The sequence below is a fragment of the Mastacembelus armatus genome, chromosome 15 (assembly GCF_900324485.2).
Source record: "Mastacembelus armatus chromosome 15, fMasArm1.2, whole genome shotgun sequence".
Lineage (NCBI taxonomy): Eukaryota > Metazoa > Chordata > Actinopteri > Synbranchiformes > Mastacembelidae > Mastacembelus > Mastacembelus armatus.
In genome coordinates this window covers 20558316-20576327 of record NC_046647.1, presented here as the reverse complement: position 1 = coordinate 20576327, position 18012 = coordinate 20558316, and the positions used below count along the sequence as shown (strand labels likewise).

The 18012-nt window shown below is 40.9% G+C and overlaps 2 protein-coding genes and 1 long non-coding RNA gene across 4 annotated transcripts; 2 read left to right on the top strand and 1 right to left on the bottom strand.

Moving 5' to 3' along the window:
* The first annotated feature begins 445 nt into the window (after positions 1–445).
* Positions 446–1546, top strand: LOC117152725 (uncharacterized). Its single transcript, XR_004463225.1, has 4 exons — positions 446–547; positions 638–725; positions 817–909; positions 1441–1546. It is a non-coding gene; the product is annotated as an uncharacterized LOC117152725 (long non-coding RNA).
* A 919-nt stretch (positions 1547–2465) lies between these two features.
* Positions 2466–9010, top strand: LOC113131688 (transmembrane protein 41A-B-like). The gene is made up of 5 exons (XM_026309239.2): positions 2466–2635; positions 5697–5847; positions 6140–6301; positions 6623–6761; positions 6846–9010. The coding sequence occupies exons 1-5, from the start codon at positions 2502–2504 to the stop codon at positions 7079–7081; spliced, it is 822 nt and encodes a 273-aa protein (XP_026165024.1). The 5' UTR covers positions 2466–2501; the 3' UTR covers positions 7082–9010.
* A 629-nt stretch (positions 9011–9639) lies between these two features.
* Positions 9640–17838, bottom strand: gpr155b (G protein-coupled receptor 155b). 2 transcript variants are annotated; one of them, XM_026309237.1, is made up of 20 exons: positions 17751–17838; positions 17075–17267; positions 16688–16835; positions 16401–16530; positions 16135–16313; positions 15861–16013; positions 15627–15694; positions 14970–15141; positions 14513–14668; positions 14261–14344; positions 13958–14081; positions 13777–13861; positions 13583–13670; positions 13200–13407; positions 12941–13018; positions 12542–12696; positions 12338–12433; positions 12156–12220; positions 11919–12056; positions 9640–11181 (listed from the first exon to the last, which is right to left on the bottom strand). In XM_026309237.1, exons 2-20 carry the CDS (start codon positions 17230–17232, stop codon positions 10656–10658), a joined length of 2811 nt encoding a protein of 936 aa, XP_026165022.1. In that variant the 5' UTR covers positions 17233–17267; positions 17751–17838; the 3' UTR covers positions 9640–10655. The 2 variants fall into 2 exon arrangements, with proteins under 2 accessions (XP_026165022.1, XP_026165023.1); XM_026309238.1 differs by having other exon boundaries at positions 11040–11239.
* Between the last annotated feature and the right edge of the window lie 174 nt (positions 17839–18012).

Genomic DNA, 18012 nt, shown 5'->3' with positions numbered 1-18012 from the left:
GAGATTTTGTTAATTACCTTATTGTGTAGAGAAGCGTGAATAAATCTGAGCTCTTATATGAATCTGAACAGCTGTTTTTAAACACACTTTGCATCTAGAGAACAGACGTCATTCATTTGGATATCAAAGTATGTTAATAACTCTGCTGATGTATCTAAATTATTGAACATCTGGATTTCAGACTGATTTCAAACCAAATATAAAAGGTGATGACTTTTATAAAATCATTAGTTCATCGACCTTAAACCTGGACTGTGTATAAAACACATATTCCCACAGTTTTCACCTGATGAGGTTTTGTATCTTTACCATAATTAATACAACATAACAAAACATAACATCAGCAGCTCTGTGTTTTTAAATACCACTAGGAGGTGATTTACTTTTGGATTCTATTTCCTGTTAAACCGAACAGGCTGGATTGTTAAGATACTTTAGACACAGACACACCCAGCCGAACGCCTGTCAGTCTGGTACATACTGTAAGTCAGAGTCAAAACAGAGACGTCACAAACAGAAACTACTGCTCCTGAGTTTAACAGCAGAGGTAAGTTGTTATTTAAAATCTCTGTACAGCTTTTACTGACAATAATTAGTAACGTGAATGAAAGACAGAGGTTTGGCTGTTCTCTTGTAGGAAATGAAAGTTCAGTGTGTGATCCTGCTCTTTGTTCTTGTCATTGGGCTTACAATGGCAACCACTTGTTTGCCTGAAGACTGTGCAGGTACGCCATGCATGTGTGCAGCTTACTCACATATTAGGAAACGTTTGAGTAGCACTGACCAAATCTTTGTGAATTTGCTCCAATCCTGTAGTTATTCCAGAGGATGTGGCCCTGTCAGAGATTTTGAATGGCGGTGGGTCTGAGCCAGGAACAAGACACAACAAAATCGGCATTAATTTGGAAGGTCAACCTTTGTCTGCGTAACTCTGATCACTGATTTTACACTTTCCACTTTCTCTCTCCATTACCTTAAAACAGAGCAGATGCTTCCATAAATAGTTTGAGTGCGTTTGCTGCTGTGGACAGATGATTTTGACAGGGACATAACTTATTCTGGATGGTGATAATCTCATATACAATAAATTAAGACTAATGAGAATCATTTCACCCAAAGCTCCAGCTGCCTCTTTTGTATTTTGGACTTTACTTTCATGTCCTTCTATATTTTTTATTTTTTGTGTGTAATTCAATACAATTTAAATAAATGTATTGGGATTTTAAATTGAAAGGGAAAATATTTTACATCATAGTTGTTTTAGATAAAGATCCTCAAATCCATACTATAGATATTTTTACTTAACATAAAAACACATGTATGGTCCAGAATTCAGAGTAGAAACCTTTACAACAATCTTTTCGTGAGTGTTTTCATGTTTTGTTATTAACTTTTTCAATTATTTTAACCAAATATTCTTAATTTCCTTCCTTCCTGCAGGAAAACATGATGGCGAATAACAGGAAAAGAAACTGCTCCGAAAACCTCATGTGAAGAAACTTGTACCCAGAACATGTTAAATAAATAAAGACTAATTAAATACAAATCCTTGTGTTGATTAGATTTTATATTCGTGTGTGAGGGGGAAACAGGGTGACAGGTTTTAAAATTGAAAAAGGAAATACCTTTTTGGACTTACATATTGAAATAATATTGGAATTAGCTTATTACTTTTAGTTTACAGGTTATGTTAGTTTGTCATATCTCTTCATTATCAGCCAGCAAAATGTCATGAAATTATTATTTATAGTTTTAAAGAGCCCTGGACATCAAAAAAACTGCAGCTGTGCTGAAGATCGTATCAGACTTTTATCCCCTGCTATAAAAAGATTCTTTTCAGAAACACAGTCCAAGTGACTTAGTTTTTCATCTCACCTACGTCACATAATAAATCACACCAATGTTTGAATATGCTGTTTTTTTTTTTGTATGTTTTTACAAACGTATGATTAACCCAGTGACTGATTTTGATTGACTCTTCATGATGATCCTGACCAGTAAGTTGCCTGAGACGCCTCTGAGCTGCCCAAGGCCTTTAACGCGTCTCCCTCCGGTGGTCTGTTTGTGTCAGTGCATGTTTGGATGAAACTAACTCTCCTGGATTCAGCTCAACTTGTGTTCAACCACCTGCGCGTCTGAATGTCCCAAACTCATCTGAAATGTTTATGTGAAGAAAAGAGCAGGGAGCGCATGAAAAGCCAGGAGCTGCAGCTGCTGTGTGATAGTGTTGCGCACATGTCAACGGTGTGTGTCACCTCAGCCTTAAGAAAGTTGTTGGTCTGCGGTGCGCTGCCATGTGATCCGGGTGCCGAACCCCAGCCAGAATGTCATCCGTCATTTGTAGCCTGCTTGTCGGTGCGATACACCCCATTCCCCGGTGCCGTCCAACTGAACCACAACACGTCGGCTTTATTTCCCCGGAGGTCTCCCCCTCCTCTTAAACTCAGCCCGAGCGGTCAGCGGAGTTAGCCGGTGGACAGGGGGCTTCAGCGGGGAGCAACATGCGCTCCTTAGCGGGACTGGCTGCCATTGTGGCGGCCGCCACCGTCTACCTCTACCTGCTGTCCACGCACCTTCCCCCGGGACCGAAGCTGCCTGAGGCCGAGGGGGAGGACGCGGGAGTCCAGGAGTACAGGTGAGGACACTGGAAAGAAACAATGCAACTTTAAGAATTTCAGATAATCTCTTAGAAAAACTAAATATTGTAACTAGAATTTATTTACGTTGTTTTCTGGGAATTTAACACATCAAATATAGTTTGGTTATGATCTGATTATATATGTTATATAAAGGTTTATTCTACATAAAAAGGTCAATTCTACATATAAAAGTTTATTCTACATATAAAGGTTTATTCTTTTTTATGTCTTGTTGTCACCTGTTACATGCAAAATGATTCTGGGAAGAAAAGGAGCTGAATGCTCATAAAGTTAATAGTGTTGTTACTACCTGTACAGGTAACATGCCTCACTGACATAAAGGCCTCAGAAATGAGATAAAATACTCTTTCATGTTTTCATAGGTCATTATTCATTCATATTGGACATTTTTAGGTTTCTGGATAATGCAGCTGCAGCCATTAGTCAGTTAACCAGTTTGTTGGTGCAGCTTCTCAAACGTGAAGAACTGATGCTTTACTTCACCATACATCATAGAATATATTCACCAAAACAAGACACTGTGTAACTTGGGTTTGACATTTTTCATCTTTTTCATGACAAATTTTAATAAAAACCGTTTAACTGAAAATACGACAGTTAAATTAATTAATCGATAAAGAAAATAATCATTAGTTGCAGCTGTAATGCAGTGACCCTGATGTTGACCCTGTGAACTCCCAGCAGCCATTTCTGTGTAAGATGTCTTGCTCTCCAGAGTTGCTGTGGGTTTTCCCCTGCATTATCTAACATGAAGATGAGGTGGCTTAGAAACTACATTTCCCACAGCCATGCCCCCACCCACTTTGTATGTTCTTCATATGGTCCCTGTGATCACCTTGTATGTATTTGGAGAATCTGACTGGAAACTACTGGTCTAGTGACCCATCAACAGTGTTTACTTTCATCATGCCCAGTGCATTGTGGGAAAAGCTCTTAGGATGAAAATGAGTAAAGGCAATGGATGAAGCAATTGATTTTTTTTTTTTTTTTACACCATTTCTTTACAGCACCATTTTTAGCTTGTTTTCTGCTTTTGTGTACCCAAGTCCTTTTATATATTTGTGTGTTTCTGTGTGTGTTACTGCAGCATGTGTGTGTGTGTGAGTGTTGTTGCTGGTATGTTGCAATGTGACAGACAGTAAAGTGTGAGGTTGTCTAAGGATGATTGAATAACACCGACCAAGATGCTCTTAGGCCAAACCTGTGATATTTGTGTGTGTGTGTGTGATATTACTAATATTATACAGTTACTAATCAAGTCATTTAACTAAAGTTCATCCAATGAAATGCCAGTTGTTGTCATGCAGTTAGCTCAGTCATGCATATGACTGGGTGATGTGGCTGAGAACACCAAACTAAAACACACAGACAGCTCACATTTTTAACAGCTAAAATGAAATTGTAAAACCAGAACATGCTGGCGGACGCTGGCCTGCCTGCTCGCCACTTTAAAAAACAAAAGGTTTTATATATATGATCTTAAATATACAGGGTGTCAATGGCAGACAACATTTCAGGGGAGATTTTAAAGTTTAGAAAAAATATTTTAAAGTTTTGGGGGCATCATCATTTTCACTTTAGACAAGTAGGTTGGATATTTAGTTTAAATAATTACATATATAGATGTAAAAGGTAAAACAGAAATGATGTCCTGTGAGTGTGGGAGGTTGGAAACTCGAGGTGAGATTGTTCCTATTTTATAAATGGTTTCAGTCATTTACTAAGTAAAACCACAAACCTTTAAAGGTTCTGGCCTCTCAAATGTGATGCTGCTGCTTTTCTCTGTTATATCAATGTTAATTAACGTTAATTTGACTGTTGATGGGACAAAACAAGAGAATCAGAGACTTTAATTAATACTATTTTTGATGGTTTTTGAACTAATGGTTTGTTTCTGATCTAATTGTTTTAAAAACGCTGACCTGTTTTAAAGATAACGAACACTGCTGACTGACATTCAACATAATATGACCCCACTTCACGTCACCTCTTGATTACGAGCCTGTGAAGTGATTTGTCTCTGAGAGGAGTCTGCATTACTTGGTCTACCCTGTGGAAACTCATGTGCAGAGACAGCATGTTTCTCTATAGGCCTACAGTGCATGCAAGTAAAATTAAAAGTGCTCACGATGACACATTTCCCTCCTTAAATACTGTACATACATTCATGCAGTTTTCTGTGTCTGACCACTGACACGTCATCAACCTGCTGACCAATGGGAGAACAGAGTGTTTGTCCGCTGACCAGTAGGAGCAAAGAATGCTGAATGTCAGAGCAGGTGGTAGACCAAGCCGGCATCTTGAGTTTCAAGGGGGGATTTTTTTAAGAGTGTGTGTGTGTGTGTGTGTGTGTGGTGACGAGTGTCTTCCTTCTTTCCAGTGATGCTATTTCTGTCGCTCAATCAAATATATCCTGTTACCCTCCCACTTGCCTTTGCACACAGACGCATGACAGCTGACTCTACTTTCTAATAAGATCTGAAGTGTTAATAATAATAATAATAATCTTGCAGTCATGTTCTTGTTCTTTGAATCTTGAGTCTCTTTATTAAAGTGATGGTTCAGTTGAATTAAGTGTCTGGTTATGATAGATTATCTTGATTTGCTTTCAGGCATTGCCCGCTGACCTTTGCAGAGCTGCAGCACTGCAGTAAATAAAGGGGAATGGATTTAGTTTGAGTTTAAAAGCTGTCCACAGTAGTAAGATCAGAGGGTTCTGTGACATGTAGCTTGTTTTTCAGCGAATCATTTATTGATTATTTACAATTAAAACCATCTAAGGTCATCCTTATGATTAAATCACCTGTGTAGATTTAATCCAAATATTACGGAATGATATGTTAACAGATTTTTTTAAAACTCTTGAAAAATGTGTCTGCCTCAAAACTTCAGTGTTGGGTGGGCTGGAAGGAAAGGGATTCTGGGAAATGTAGGAAGTCATTAACTTCAGGGGAAGCTCGCATTAGTCTTCACAGACTCATGTGTAAGCGTGGATTAATGGTGGACTTGTGTCTTCTTGTGTTTGTTTTGGTCCAGGCTGAAGTTCCCATCAGACCTGGATGAGCTGCGGGACCTCGCAGAGATGCTCAAGTTTTACAAAAGAGAACATTACGGCTTCGTTCTGCTGCTGTACTGCAGCGCCTACCTTTACAAACAGTCCTTTGCCATCCCTGGCTCCTCCTTTCTGGTGAGACGCACAAACACGATTTGGACAAAACGTGTCAGTGAAGTCATTGTCTAAAAACAACACACTTTAAACATCTTTGTCTTAACTGGTCACCTGCTTGTTATTTGTTATTAAGAAAATATTTAATGAAATATAAGTTTTTTCCATCTGATTTCAGATGAGTGAGAGAATGTGAGATTTGCCTTTTGTGATTCTCGTGCATTGATCTGCTCTATGTGTTTGTTTTTAGATGCTGACGCTTGTTTCACACAGATAAGCAAAGTATTTATCCTCCCATCTCTCCCACCTTCAGAACATGTTAGCCGGTGCGATATTCGGGCCCTGGGAGGGTCTGCTGCTGGCCTGCCTGCTCACCACTTCAGGCTCCACATTCTGCTTCCTGCTCTCCTCTGCGTTTGGGAAGCAGTACGTGGTTCTGCTCTTCCCCGAGAAGGTGGCCCTGCTGCAGAGGAAGGTAAGGCTGCCTGCTCACAACAGACTGTGGAGTAACTTTACAGTAGCAGTATTCATCGTGAAGGCATAAGAAACTGTTAAAAACACTGGAGGTGGCAGGTGAGTTTTACCCAAAGATTAAATGAGCAAACAGAAAACTACTGTAACTGTGTGTAGTTCCCACATCCCACAGCTCATTCTCAGTCTGTAGCAGTCACATTGAATAGCTAACACTTACCTGCTTAACTTTTTCCATTTCCAGCTTACCATTTTTCATGTTTTTCACCATCTCTCTCCTCTTTTCTCTCATTATGTTTCCCCCTGTCTTTCCTCCCTCTGTCAGGTGGAGGAAAACCGTAGCAGTTTATTTTTCTTCCTGCTTTTCCTTCGTTTTTTCCCTATGACTCCTAACTGGTTTCTTAACATCACCTGTCCCGTCCTGAACATCCCTATGCCTATTTTCTTCTTCTCTGTGTTCATAGGTGAGACTACACACACACAAAACACACACACACACGCACAGATCCTCAAGCACACGATCACTCAGCAGCTGCTCTCTCCTCCAGGTTTAATTCCCTACAACTTCATCTGTGTGCGAACGGGCTCCATCCTCTCAGAGATCTCCTCTCTGGACGACATCTTCTCCTGGGGGACGCTGGCTCAGCTCCTGGCCATCGCTTTCATGGCTCTCGTCCCTGGAGCGCTGATCAACCACTACAGCAAAGCTCACCTAAAGGTGGATGGTATGGACAGCAACGGAACCAGACAGGCTGAAATCAAGCAGAGCCGGAAGAGGCGATGACTGTGGGATAAAACAGGACCTAAGTGCATCTTTGTCAGTTGAATCAAGGTGGAAAAAAACTCCTCCACTGTTAAGCATGTGACTTTTTGTCTAGCCCGCCCTCGTGATTTCTGTAAGGTCACACCAGATGCTCTTCATAATTACGATCATGGTAGTATGATCTGTTTGGAAAGTTTGGAAATGTCACGTTACCCCAGACTCTAAGGACACAGATTCTCAAATATATCTTACTGCAAACACACACAGAGCAAAAGTTTTAGGAGAGCCTTGTGGGAGGAGCCCGAAATGTCCTTTAATTTACAAAAAAATATGTCTTAAGCCACTGAGATTGAATGGTTGCTATTGTGAGAGTTCAGTTTACAGTTGACATCCTGGGAAAAATATTGTTTTGAAGTATTATAGTAATAAAACAGCAGCTCTAAAATGAATGAAATCAACTTGGTCATCTTGGCACAAGCTCGTTATTAAAAAAAATAAATAGGCTGTTTGTTTAAGACACAGAGGAATGACTGTGTAACTGCAGTCGTACTGACCCTCGGCTCAGGTTGCTGCCCTTGTGCAAAGTGCCATGCACAGCTTTCAAAGCAGTTTACTCTCTATAATAAATAATATACTGTGGAGCTGTACAGGAAGCCCCACTTGACTCTGCTGCAGAGAAATCTGTTCAGAAGCGTACACACTGGGGACTGAGCCCATTTCCCCAAAACCACTTACTTATGTGTCTTAATAGAGCTGTGGTTGACTTCACAGATGGGTTTTACAGTATCTCTGTGCAGGTGTGATCTTCTCATGATGTTCACAAACAAAGACATGGATGAAATGGCAAAGCATTATACTGCAACTTTGTGCTTTTCTATATCATTCACATGGTTTGAGGTTCATAGAACTGTAAACATTTACCAAAGCTTAAAGAATCAACTACTAATCAGAAGAGTTACACAAATGTCAACAGTTTGTGTTACTTGACAGCTTAGACTTAATCACATTTCCAGTTACACACATTACGTCCATTATGCAGTGGGTTTTTCATTGTACTGCAGGTTTCTATGCAGGACTACTAACATTAAGGTAAAATGGTTTGCAAGTTCACTGGTGGTGCACCAAAGTCAAAACAGTACAGGGTTTTACAATATCGAAGTAGGTAGGTCATATGTAGATACTGCATATATATATGTGAGGCTAATGGAAAGCTTAGTCCTTTCATCTTAGGAAAGTGCAGTCATGAGAAGATCACACATTTTTTGCATCTGTGAAAATGAAGCTTTTAACAGTGATAATCTTTTTTGCTTATAGCTGAGTTACTGTTTCAGTTTGCAACTGTACCATTATTTTTCTAGTGTTCTGCCGAGCCCATAGACGAGTCTTAAATCGTAGCTTCTTGAAAGCAGGTGTGACAAGTTTGCTCTAAATGTAGTTGTGAATTTTGTGACAGTGTGCAGCTGATGTCCTAGACTGATAAAATGAAAAGGTTTTTACAAATGTGGATGTTTTGCAAATGGTATACATGGAATTTTGGATATTAGATCTTATATTGTTTCCAGAAAGTGTGTGGAGTCTCATCACATTTGATCTGTCAGTCTGCTCTCCACACAGTGAAGAGGTTCTTGCTCTGTGAGCTTCATGGTTCCACTGTTTTTTTTTTTAAATGTGAAAATGTACAGTTTGTATCTGCTGTTCTCTGACGGCTAAATAAATAAATTCAAGAAATTTTCAGGACAGTGCACAGTGCAGTGGAAGTTCTGTGTATACAGATAAAAAAGCTTGGTGTCAGTGTTGATGAGAAGTCTATGTTCTCCTCTCCTTGACCAAAAAGGGTTGGTTCTGGTAACAGAAAAATATGATCATGGGAAACCTTCTTTTTTTTTTAATCCAACATGTGCATAATGACTTTTTGTAGACTGTAAAATAACAATAATGATGATGAAACTATTTACGGTTGTTTTTTTTTGTTGTCTCTTAGTTTTGAGTTTACAATCAGAATCAACCACTTGTCAAATGACAAAGTGAGATCTTGGATGCAAACAGTTTATTTGTGCCCCTCTTAAGGTCACACAGTCACTGACCCTGATTGACTTACAGCAACACACATGAAATAAAACCTTCACAGTTGTCTACCAGCAACACAAACACACGTACGGGCCTCACGCTGCCTAAAGCAGGCACTCCATTGCAAAATCTCAATTGTACCAACACAAAGACCTGATACATGGTTGACAGAAGACACCACAACAGAAATATATGCATATTTAACGCTACATGTTTCACCACCACTCATCTTCTATAACCCTGTCAAAACATAGGAAACTTCATGTAAACAATATTGTAGACCAGCAGCAACTTAACAGACAAATTACTGTGGTGAGTGTTGTGTGATATTGATCAGAGGCTAAATCATTTGTAAAGAGTTATGTTTGGTGGTTTTGTCAACAATTCACAGCAAGTCCGATTGACACTGGCTGCGTCAGTATCAGAGCATGTCAAGTAAAGTAAAAAATTGAAATGACAGATGCACTGCACATAAAGGGCTGATGTGAATTTGCATTTTTAGTAAAGTAAAGTAAATGCACACACATGTTTGCTTTAGGTTTTAAGAGACTTAATGTCAGGCCTGGTCTGGGCTGAATTCAGTGATAACATGTCCCACAGTGTCCAGTAAGTTGCATTATTTATAAAGAGAAAAAAGGAGGAATGTTTTAATTCAGTTAGTGCAGAAGGTTCAGTGCAGAGTAGAGGTCTGCTATCAGTCATGCAAGCAGTCAACAGAGATAGTTTAAAGACGTAGCGTGCAAAATACCAAACTGTGAAATAACAGGCATGTGCAGGATGATTTCATGTCATCTCAAAGAACATTTAACAGCAATCAGGCAGGGATCCCATTGGCTTTCACTGAGCAGCCCTGCATCTCCTTGGCCCAGAGCTGTATCATCAGTTCTGGTGTTTTATTGTTTTCTCACCACTGGCTCTGGTAATAATACATCAGCAACCTGTCCTTAGAAAAGCTGATTTGTCCTTTGCACACTGAAAATACGATACGTTAGACGTTAGGTAGTTGGCTCAAAGGAATTGAAACCCATGTCTGTTTCTCAGACAGTGAATCAATCCTGTTCACATCTCAGTTCAGAGCATTAGGGAAAACAAAGTGGAAAGAAGGTCCAGTCAGGAGTTGGGGGTGAAGGGCCAGGAATCCTTTTTCTCCTTGTAGCCTCAAACTCCTTCCTAAATGTCTCTACAATACCAAGTATCACTTTTCTTGTCTCACCTTTTTAAGGTAATGACTCACATCACCTGTAAAGTTATAAAAGGACTCCAAACAAAGTCTCTCAGACAGACACTGTTGGGCCACAAGGAGAATCCTGAGTGGATAAGCAAGCAGCAACCACCATCAATCAAAACAAAAGTGGTGCTTTGTCTCTGATTCATTGGCTTCAAGTAGGTCCTCTAGATTCAGTATCTAGTGGGCAAAGAAAAAATTGCACCTTTAGGCACGTCTGCCTTGTTGCTGGATACCTTTAAGTCTGTTCCTCTGCGTCATCTCCTTTTTCGCCTCCTCCTCTCACTTTCTCCTCACTTCCTTTCATGTTCTGGGACAATCCCTCGTCTGTATGAAGCGGTATAGCAGGGTGGGTATGTCCCTGAAGCTGTACTGACCTGTTAAGTGATCTATCACTCCTCCCTGCTGGAGTCGAATGCCGTAGAGCTGAGCCTCGGCTCGCCCGGCACACAGACCCCGCTCCACTAACCAGTCCACCAGGTCACTGCCCCGAAACACTCCATCAAGATGGGACTGGGGATGATTGTGGGTATCAAGCGAGTTTGAAGCACGAACATGCTGGTTGGACTGGAGCTGGGAAAACTGCTCCTCTTGATTATCAGGGTTGGCAGAAGGTGACTGGTGTTCATTCTCAGGGTCCAGCTGGGGTTGGGATGGATGCAAACAGGATTCGGCTGGCTCGTGAGTTTGGGGAATGTGGTGCAGATTCTCCTGGTCCTGGTGTAGTTGCTCCTGATGATCTTGATGTGGGTATAGGTAGTGGGGCTGATGGGAAGTAGCATGTCTCAAAACCCCATTCTCATCCTCCATGTGTCCCGTTTCAACAAACCTGTCATTATCAGAGGAAGGATTCACCTGTCGAAGCACTCATATTGTCCCCCGAGCCACTGGGGGAGATGGAGGAGAAAAGAAAGGGGAAAACAGCAGGCAAAAGGAAGCAGGGAGGAAATAAAAGGAAATATATGGGGAAGAAAGGAGAGGATAAGGATTAATAAAGAGGAGAAAGTGGAAAGTACAAGGGTAAAGAATGTATTAAAAGGAAAAAGGCAAGAAAAGCACCCAAACCTCCTAAGATGTTTGTCAAAGTTTTTGGTAAAGTGACAAAATTTCATATTAAACAGCCAAAACAAGATTTTCACTGATTTTATAAAATCTATATAACATTAAAAAGGTTAAAATAATAAATAGAATATTAAATGTTGCTGTGATGCAATAAGAGAAATAGTTAAAGAGCTATATAGGTGGGTGGTGACTGCAGCAGATTAGGAGATCAACAGACAGGTATGCATCATGCAAAAAAGATTCAGAGATAAATCAAAAACGAAGGCAAACAATAAGACAGCAGCAGTAATTAAAGATTAACTGACATTTCCCAGGAATACAGTTCAGATCCAAACAGAAATAAAGCTGGAATTTTACTTTACACACACCTGAGCCTGTGTTCTTCACATTCGACAGGAAAATAACTGAAGATTTAGAAGTAATTTGAAAAAAAAGCAGCTGAAATATGTTTTTCTGGTAATACAGTACTTTCTAAAACACAAATAGACAAAGGCCCCCACATACCTGTGTGTGTGTACTATGTCTTGTACACACTGGTCTTTGTGGTATCGGACAAACTGGGTACAGGTGAGCCTGACCTCCTCTGGTACACTCGAGGGACTCAAATCCTCACTGTCCCTGTTCTGCCATAAGCCGAGCAACCTATCAAAGACGTCCAATATTCTGGCCACATGTTTCTCATTTCTTTATTTAAATGTTAGAATAAACAATATATTGATCATCTAAAGGGGCTCAGCTCACCTCCTTCTAAAAGGCAGGATGATGAGGTGTTTGTCCAGGCCAAATATCCCAAAGGACAAGAAGCCCTAGGAAAAAAGAGAGCTGTTACATTTACAGTGGTGGTTACAGTTGAACACATTATGTTTTTGCATAGCAGCTTATGTTTACACATTTAATGTACACACACTATCCCCCAGTAGTACCTGCCCATAGTTTGCCACAGCACAGAAGAACTGCAGTTCGAGGTAAAGTCTCCCTGGATCTTGGTTGAACAACCACCACAGACAGCTGGACAGATTCTGCATACAGACAGAGACACTGTCAGGCACCTGTCTGGACAGTAACATGTATGATTTGGATTCTACTGAACACATTTTTGAGACATTATTCCAGTATTTCATTCTCACTGCTAGCAGGCAGACAATCAGCAGCAGACAGAGCAGAACGTGTCTGACTGTCTGGTTATCGTCGCTGGTGTGGAGCCCAGGTGGCGGCAGGTTTAGCGGCTGCTCTGCGGAAGAAGAGCTCTGCTGCTGCCCATCACACAGTGCCCCGCTGTGGCCTGGAGAAAAAAAAGAGACATTATCATTGGGATATTGCTTTGGTTTTTGTATTATCTTGCTAAAATTTCATTAATATTAAACATAGCTCAGAGGTTATCTCTATTCTACCAGGTCTTTGTAACAAAATAAGTTTTGACATTTTGACCAGTTTAATTTAAAAATATCTTTCGTACCTGTGTGGGCAAACAAAATATAAAATATTTAATGGATGGAAAATAGAATGACCAAATTGGTGCCTGTTACCAGTGCTATTTGTGCGCTCCCACTGTGTGCTGGCTATCATGTCAGGTATGTTCTGGACTGGAGACAAATTGTGGTGATCTAGCAAACACAACAGAAACAGAAATATTTTGAAGAAATCACTGTCAACAATTTAACAAATTTAGATTATATCCAGATTTTTGTCCTCTCCAGACACATAACTTTAAAAAAAAAAACAAAAAAAACTGCATAACAAATTACAAGATAAGCTAAAGCTACTAAACCAGGTATTTTACAGTACCTGAGTTGATGCTGATGGCAGGTGAATCAGTCGCCTGTGTCTGATCCTCCAGACCACCAGGGGTCCTCAGCTCATTACTGACGCCTGTTACAGCAGCTCTGCTTAGGGCCTGGTAGCCTGTCTGCTCTGTGCCTCCCTGACTGAGCCCCATCAGAGATATCGCACCGAGCACCAAGCTGACTGCAAGCACCACGGCTGTGCTGATTATCTGGAGTAGAAGAGAATAAAATACGATTAGTTTTGGGATTTATACGAAATTCTTCATTAAAAGAAAAAGAGGAGGTCTCCTTAAGGGATTTGTGTAGGAAATAAGTCAACTTGAGTAGAGCAGAAATTTACAGTGCAGAGTGAAAAACAGTGGAGCTGTAGCAGGTGTTTCTAACCTGAGCTCTGCCATAGAAGAAAGCAGAGTCTACTGTATCAGTCCTCTCTCCTAAGGTCAGAAGACCCCCAAGCACCAGGAAAGGAACCCTAAACACACACAGTATTCAAACCAAGCAACTTCCAAACATTTTTCATTTTTCTAAAAAAAATCATTTCAGAGAACGTCCTGGGGCGTTGGGGTGTGCTGACATACCCCCAACCAAAAATCATGAATACTCCTGGTCGGAGTCTCAGCAGATCATCTCTTTTAGTCAGAGCCAGGCAGAGAGGGATTAAACCTGTAAAACAGAAAGAAGCGCATACATGCAAGCACCAGTGTCTACATACAAAATGAAAATAGATGCGTCCTTAACTATTCACAAACAAGCACTTACCTGTCCAAATGTAAGTGCTGTACAGAGACCCATAGAGCAGAGTGAAGGTGAGAATTTTGCCGAGAAGATTATCCTGTTGTTTCACCAAGAAATTCCACAGGATCATACTGACACACACTAGGAACTGCAATGGAGTAGAAAGATCAATAAGGTCTTTAGTAGGCGTCTCGTGGACTGATTAAAATATGGGAAATATTCATATATAGTATTTACTTCAATCATGATGTCAATTAAACCTCAATATTGAGGTGCATTCAGTAGAACATGATTTCATTTTTTTATGCTTTATATCACTTGACCAACCTGAGCCAGGCAAAGATTTAAGGCAAAGAGGTGAGGAAGTCTGTTAAATTTCCTGCTGAGCAACATCACCATTATGGTCCACACCTGAGAGATGAATCACAATTTTCTATTACTGAATTTACAAATATCAGTGGCAACTTTCTGTCCTTAAACTCTTACTGTAGTCTAACAAATAGCTCTTAATTATATCCTCGCATCTCTATGCTTCATGTCTATGGTCTTACTCCAAGATATGTCTGTGAATATACATACCAGTGCCACAAGGCTGACAATGCTGATGTTGAAGCTAACGTTTTCAAGCTCTGTCACCAGAGGGGCTGGGTCCATTAGAGGGATTGTTAATAACCACGCTGACACATACATGATTGGTGCAGACAGAAACGTGCTGATTACCATCCCTGAAGTTACCTTGACAGAAAGAAAGCTTAATAAAAGCCAAAGCACCGCTAACAGAGGGGGAACGAGGCAAACGTGGAGGTATTTTCTCAACATACATGTGCTGCTACAAACCTGGATATGACAATTACATTTATATCATCTTTGTCAGAGAACACAAATCTGAACAATATCAACACACAAACAAAACCTGACATGAGCCTAAAATACCTCGATTTTCTTATTAGGTTTCAAATAATATTTTGGTGCTTCATTCTTGTAAGCTAATTTCTCACAAGCTGCTAAGTAAGATTACTACATCAATGGTACTTACCACCTCTAACTCCATGTTATAGTGTCCAGCATAAATGGCCACACTAGGTGCAGTTGGAAAGACTCCATATAGAAAAGCAAAGTTGGACAAACTGGTGTGGTTGGCACTCGTGCTGTTCACTCCCACATCCAGAATATCCACCATGTCTTTACAGACCAGCGGCATCACCAGGCTGAGAAGAGGAAAAGTCAGAGGGAGAACATCCAAAGAACTTCATTACTGACCTTGCCTATAAAAATCTGCTCCCCCAGCTATGTGCTCTGAATGTACTTTTGGACCAAACAGTTCTAGGAACTATCCCACTGAGGAACAGACCCAAGAACTACAGACCTTAAGGGCCTTTTGTCTGTAGAATCCACACTGGCAGTAGGAACGTCAAAGTAATGTTAGCTGGAGGATGGCTCAATACAGCACAGTCTTCTGTGCTGGTCCACTTGTGAGTTTTTGCTGACCCTACTAAATTTAACTTTTAAAAATGGTGGTGTCACTCATGGTTCCTATTGTATTAAAAGCTAAAAAAGTCACCAAAAACAGTGTTCTAAGAACCATCACAGTTCTCGGTTCCTGTGGTCCAACAGTTCTAAGAACTATGAAAAGGTTCCTCTAGTCCGAAAGTGCTTTTTAAACACACATGCCCACAGACCCAGTCCCACTTACAGTTTAGCTGTGATGAGGAGTATCAAGGCCACTCCTGTGTCTCTGGTTAGTTTTCTGAGCTGGCCAACCTGCCACAGAAACAGAAACTCCTTTGCTCTACACAGGCTTCTAAACTGATAAACTACATTATGTAACGGAAAAGAAACTCTACTAAATATAGTCAGACAAAATTAACTTACATCAGATTAAGGCTTAATTACAGTAAACCAAAATTAAAACAAAAAAAAAGCTCACCATAGTGAGACCGAGGTAAAATAAGGCTGTCCCACCAAAAGAGTTGGCCAGGCCGTCGATGAACTCTGACAACACAGCAGGGATCTTCTGGGCCAGGGCGAAGTGGGAGATGATTCCCACTATCACCATGAAAACTATTGGGTTTTTCAATACCTGTGGAGACGTCACAAAGAGAGTTAGATAAAAGAAATTTACAGACTGAAGGCTGAGGCTGTATAAGTTTGTTACACCTGCTATAATTTGTTACTCATAAAAATATACGTAGTTACAGTACCTGTAAGACTACAACTCCCATGATGCCCAGAGTGCTGTGCTGTTGAGAGCTGGACTGCCTCCACCTCTGAACCTCACACAGAGCAAAGCCGATGGGATTGAGGAGCATGAGGGAGACCGGGGCAACGAGATAGATGTACTGGAGGTATTCTGGGTATGTGCTCTGATACAAGGCATCAACTAGAAAACAACAGAGAGACATACTCTGTGTTTTCCCACTGACAACTCGTATGAGGAGTATACATCAGTGGTTTGTGTCTGTCTCACCTATGGGGTATCCCAAGGCAAAGTCATTGCTTTGCGTAGCGAAGATGGCATACAGACCAGCCTTACTGTATCTGCTCTCTGGACTGGCCACCATCAGTGTCAGCACACACACCAGCACAAACACTGTGACCTGCACATGCGATTGGAGCATGAAAGTCAGGTCGTGCTCATTTGTTCGGCTCTTCAGCCCGACATGATATCATAAACACTTCCACAGAGAGAAAGAACAAAATCTCCTTGACTGAAACACTCTCTGAAATATACATATCATAAAAGTGTACACCAACCTTAGCAACCAGGACGCTCCAGAGAAATGCCCAGATCACGTCTCCAAAGTCCAACAGCACCATGTTTTTAAAAAGTAGAGCTGGAAGTGCAAACTTAGACACAAAGTTCCCCAAACCCTTCGCTTGGCTCTCTGTGATAACATCTGCCCTGTAGGTAGGAATCACAAACACACATTAAAGCCACAGTGGCCACTTGTCATTTTGATTTCTTTCACTGTGTCTCTCCAAATTTCTACATGCATTAACAATCCTGGCTTGCAAACAGTGTTGAATTTTAGGATTTGGGTGGGAGCTGCTGTTTATTTCGCCACTTTATGAGCAATGCAGCCCCAGGACGTGGCTTCACTAAACTTTTACTCATGAATATTTTTGCACATATACTTTTACCTGCCGGCTATGTAGCCGCACAATACAATGCCAAAGCACTCAAGGAGAGCCGGGAAAAGCTTGTCAATGGACATGTGGGGCCCAGCACCGGAGGCCACTGCAGTATTATGGGATATGTTCTTCCCATGCATCAACACATAGCTGTTGCTGGTCTCCATGGTGATAATGGAAGTCAGGTGATTACCAGACTTATCTGGAGAAAACAGGAAAAACACACAGTCAGGAGTCAGGAGTGAGTTAAAACAGGAAATACACAGACTACTGAGGGTATGAGGGGGTGGAAATGAAGTCTCAGTGTTTTCCCACGAAAAGGAGCCGAATGAGCCTGACAATGTGGCCAGAATCCGTAGTTAAGCCTCGGTCAACGAATGTACCATTAGCTAATTTAGCAGATTCAAGTCAACCCGCCTCATTCAATGACAGGAGATTTCCGTAACCTCACGGCACTGACGTAGTCTAAAACTAATATAAGTTAACGTTAACGAGCCTAAAAAAGCTAAATACTTTCCCTGACAGCATCATTGTCTGCTGCCCGTTAGCTTTAGCTGAGTACATGCTAAAAACATCAGGGTCTACACAGCCTTATTTAATAATAATAATAATAATACACGATATCTCTCACACGTACAACGAATGTGTGAGTTAAAATGTCTTGTTCAGAAACTATGTTTGTTACCTGTGTTATTTAAACGACCATCTCTGCAACACGTCCATTTGTCTTGCTGGGTAACACCCGGGCGTTTGCGAAGCTCCGCTCCCGAATCTGACAGCTGCCCAGCACGGCGACGCCCATAAAATGACTGACAGACGATTCAGCCAATCACCGCTAAGATACGATCCACACTCCGACTGTGATTGGGCGAAAACATCTTACGTTCTGCTGCGTTTATGTGAAAAGGTGTGTGATTAAATAGTTGAACTTCAGTGTCGTTTATATC

Bases quoted from the DNA above. Each gene is read 5' to 3' on its own strand.
- LOC113131688 (XM_026309239.2), top strand. From the start codon at position 2,502: ATGCGCTCCTTAGCGGGACTGGCTGCCATTGTGGCGGCCGCCACCGTC. The intron at 2,636-5,696 runs GTGAGGACACTG...GTTTTGGTCCAG, and splicing joins GCGGGAGTCCAGGAGTACAG to GCTGAAGTTCCCATCAGACC. The intron at 5,848-6,139 runs GTGAGACGCACA...TCCCACCTTCAG, and splicing joins TCCCTGGCTCCTCCTTTCTG to AACATGTTAGCCGGTGCGAT.
- gpr155b (XM_026309237.1), bottom strand. From the start codon at position 17,232: ATGGAGACCAGCAACAGCTATGTGTTGATGCATGGGAAGAACATATCC. The intron at 16,836-17,074 runs GTAAAAGTATAT...TCCTACCTACAG, and splicing joins TGCGGCTACATAGCCGGCAG to GGCAGATGTTATCACAGAGA. The intron at 13,671-13,776 runs GTATGTCAGCAC...GTGTGTGTTTAG, and splicing joins TTCATGATTTTTGGTTGGGG to GGTTCCTTTCCTGGTGCTTG.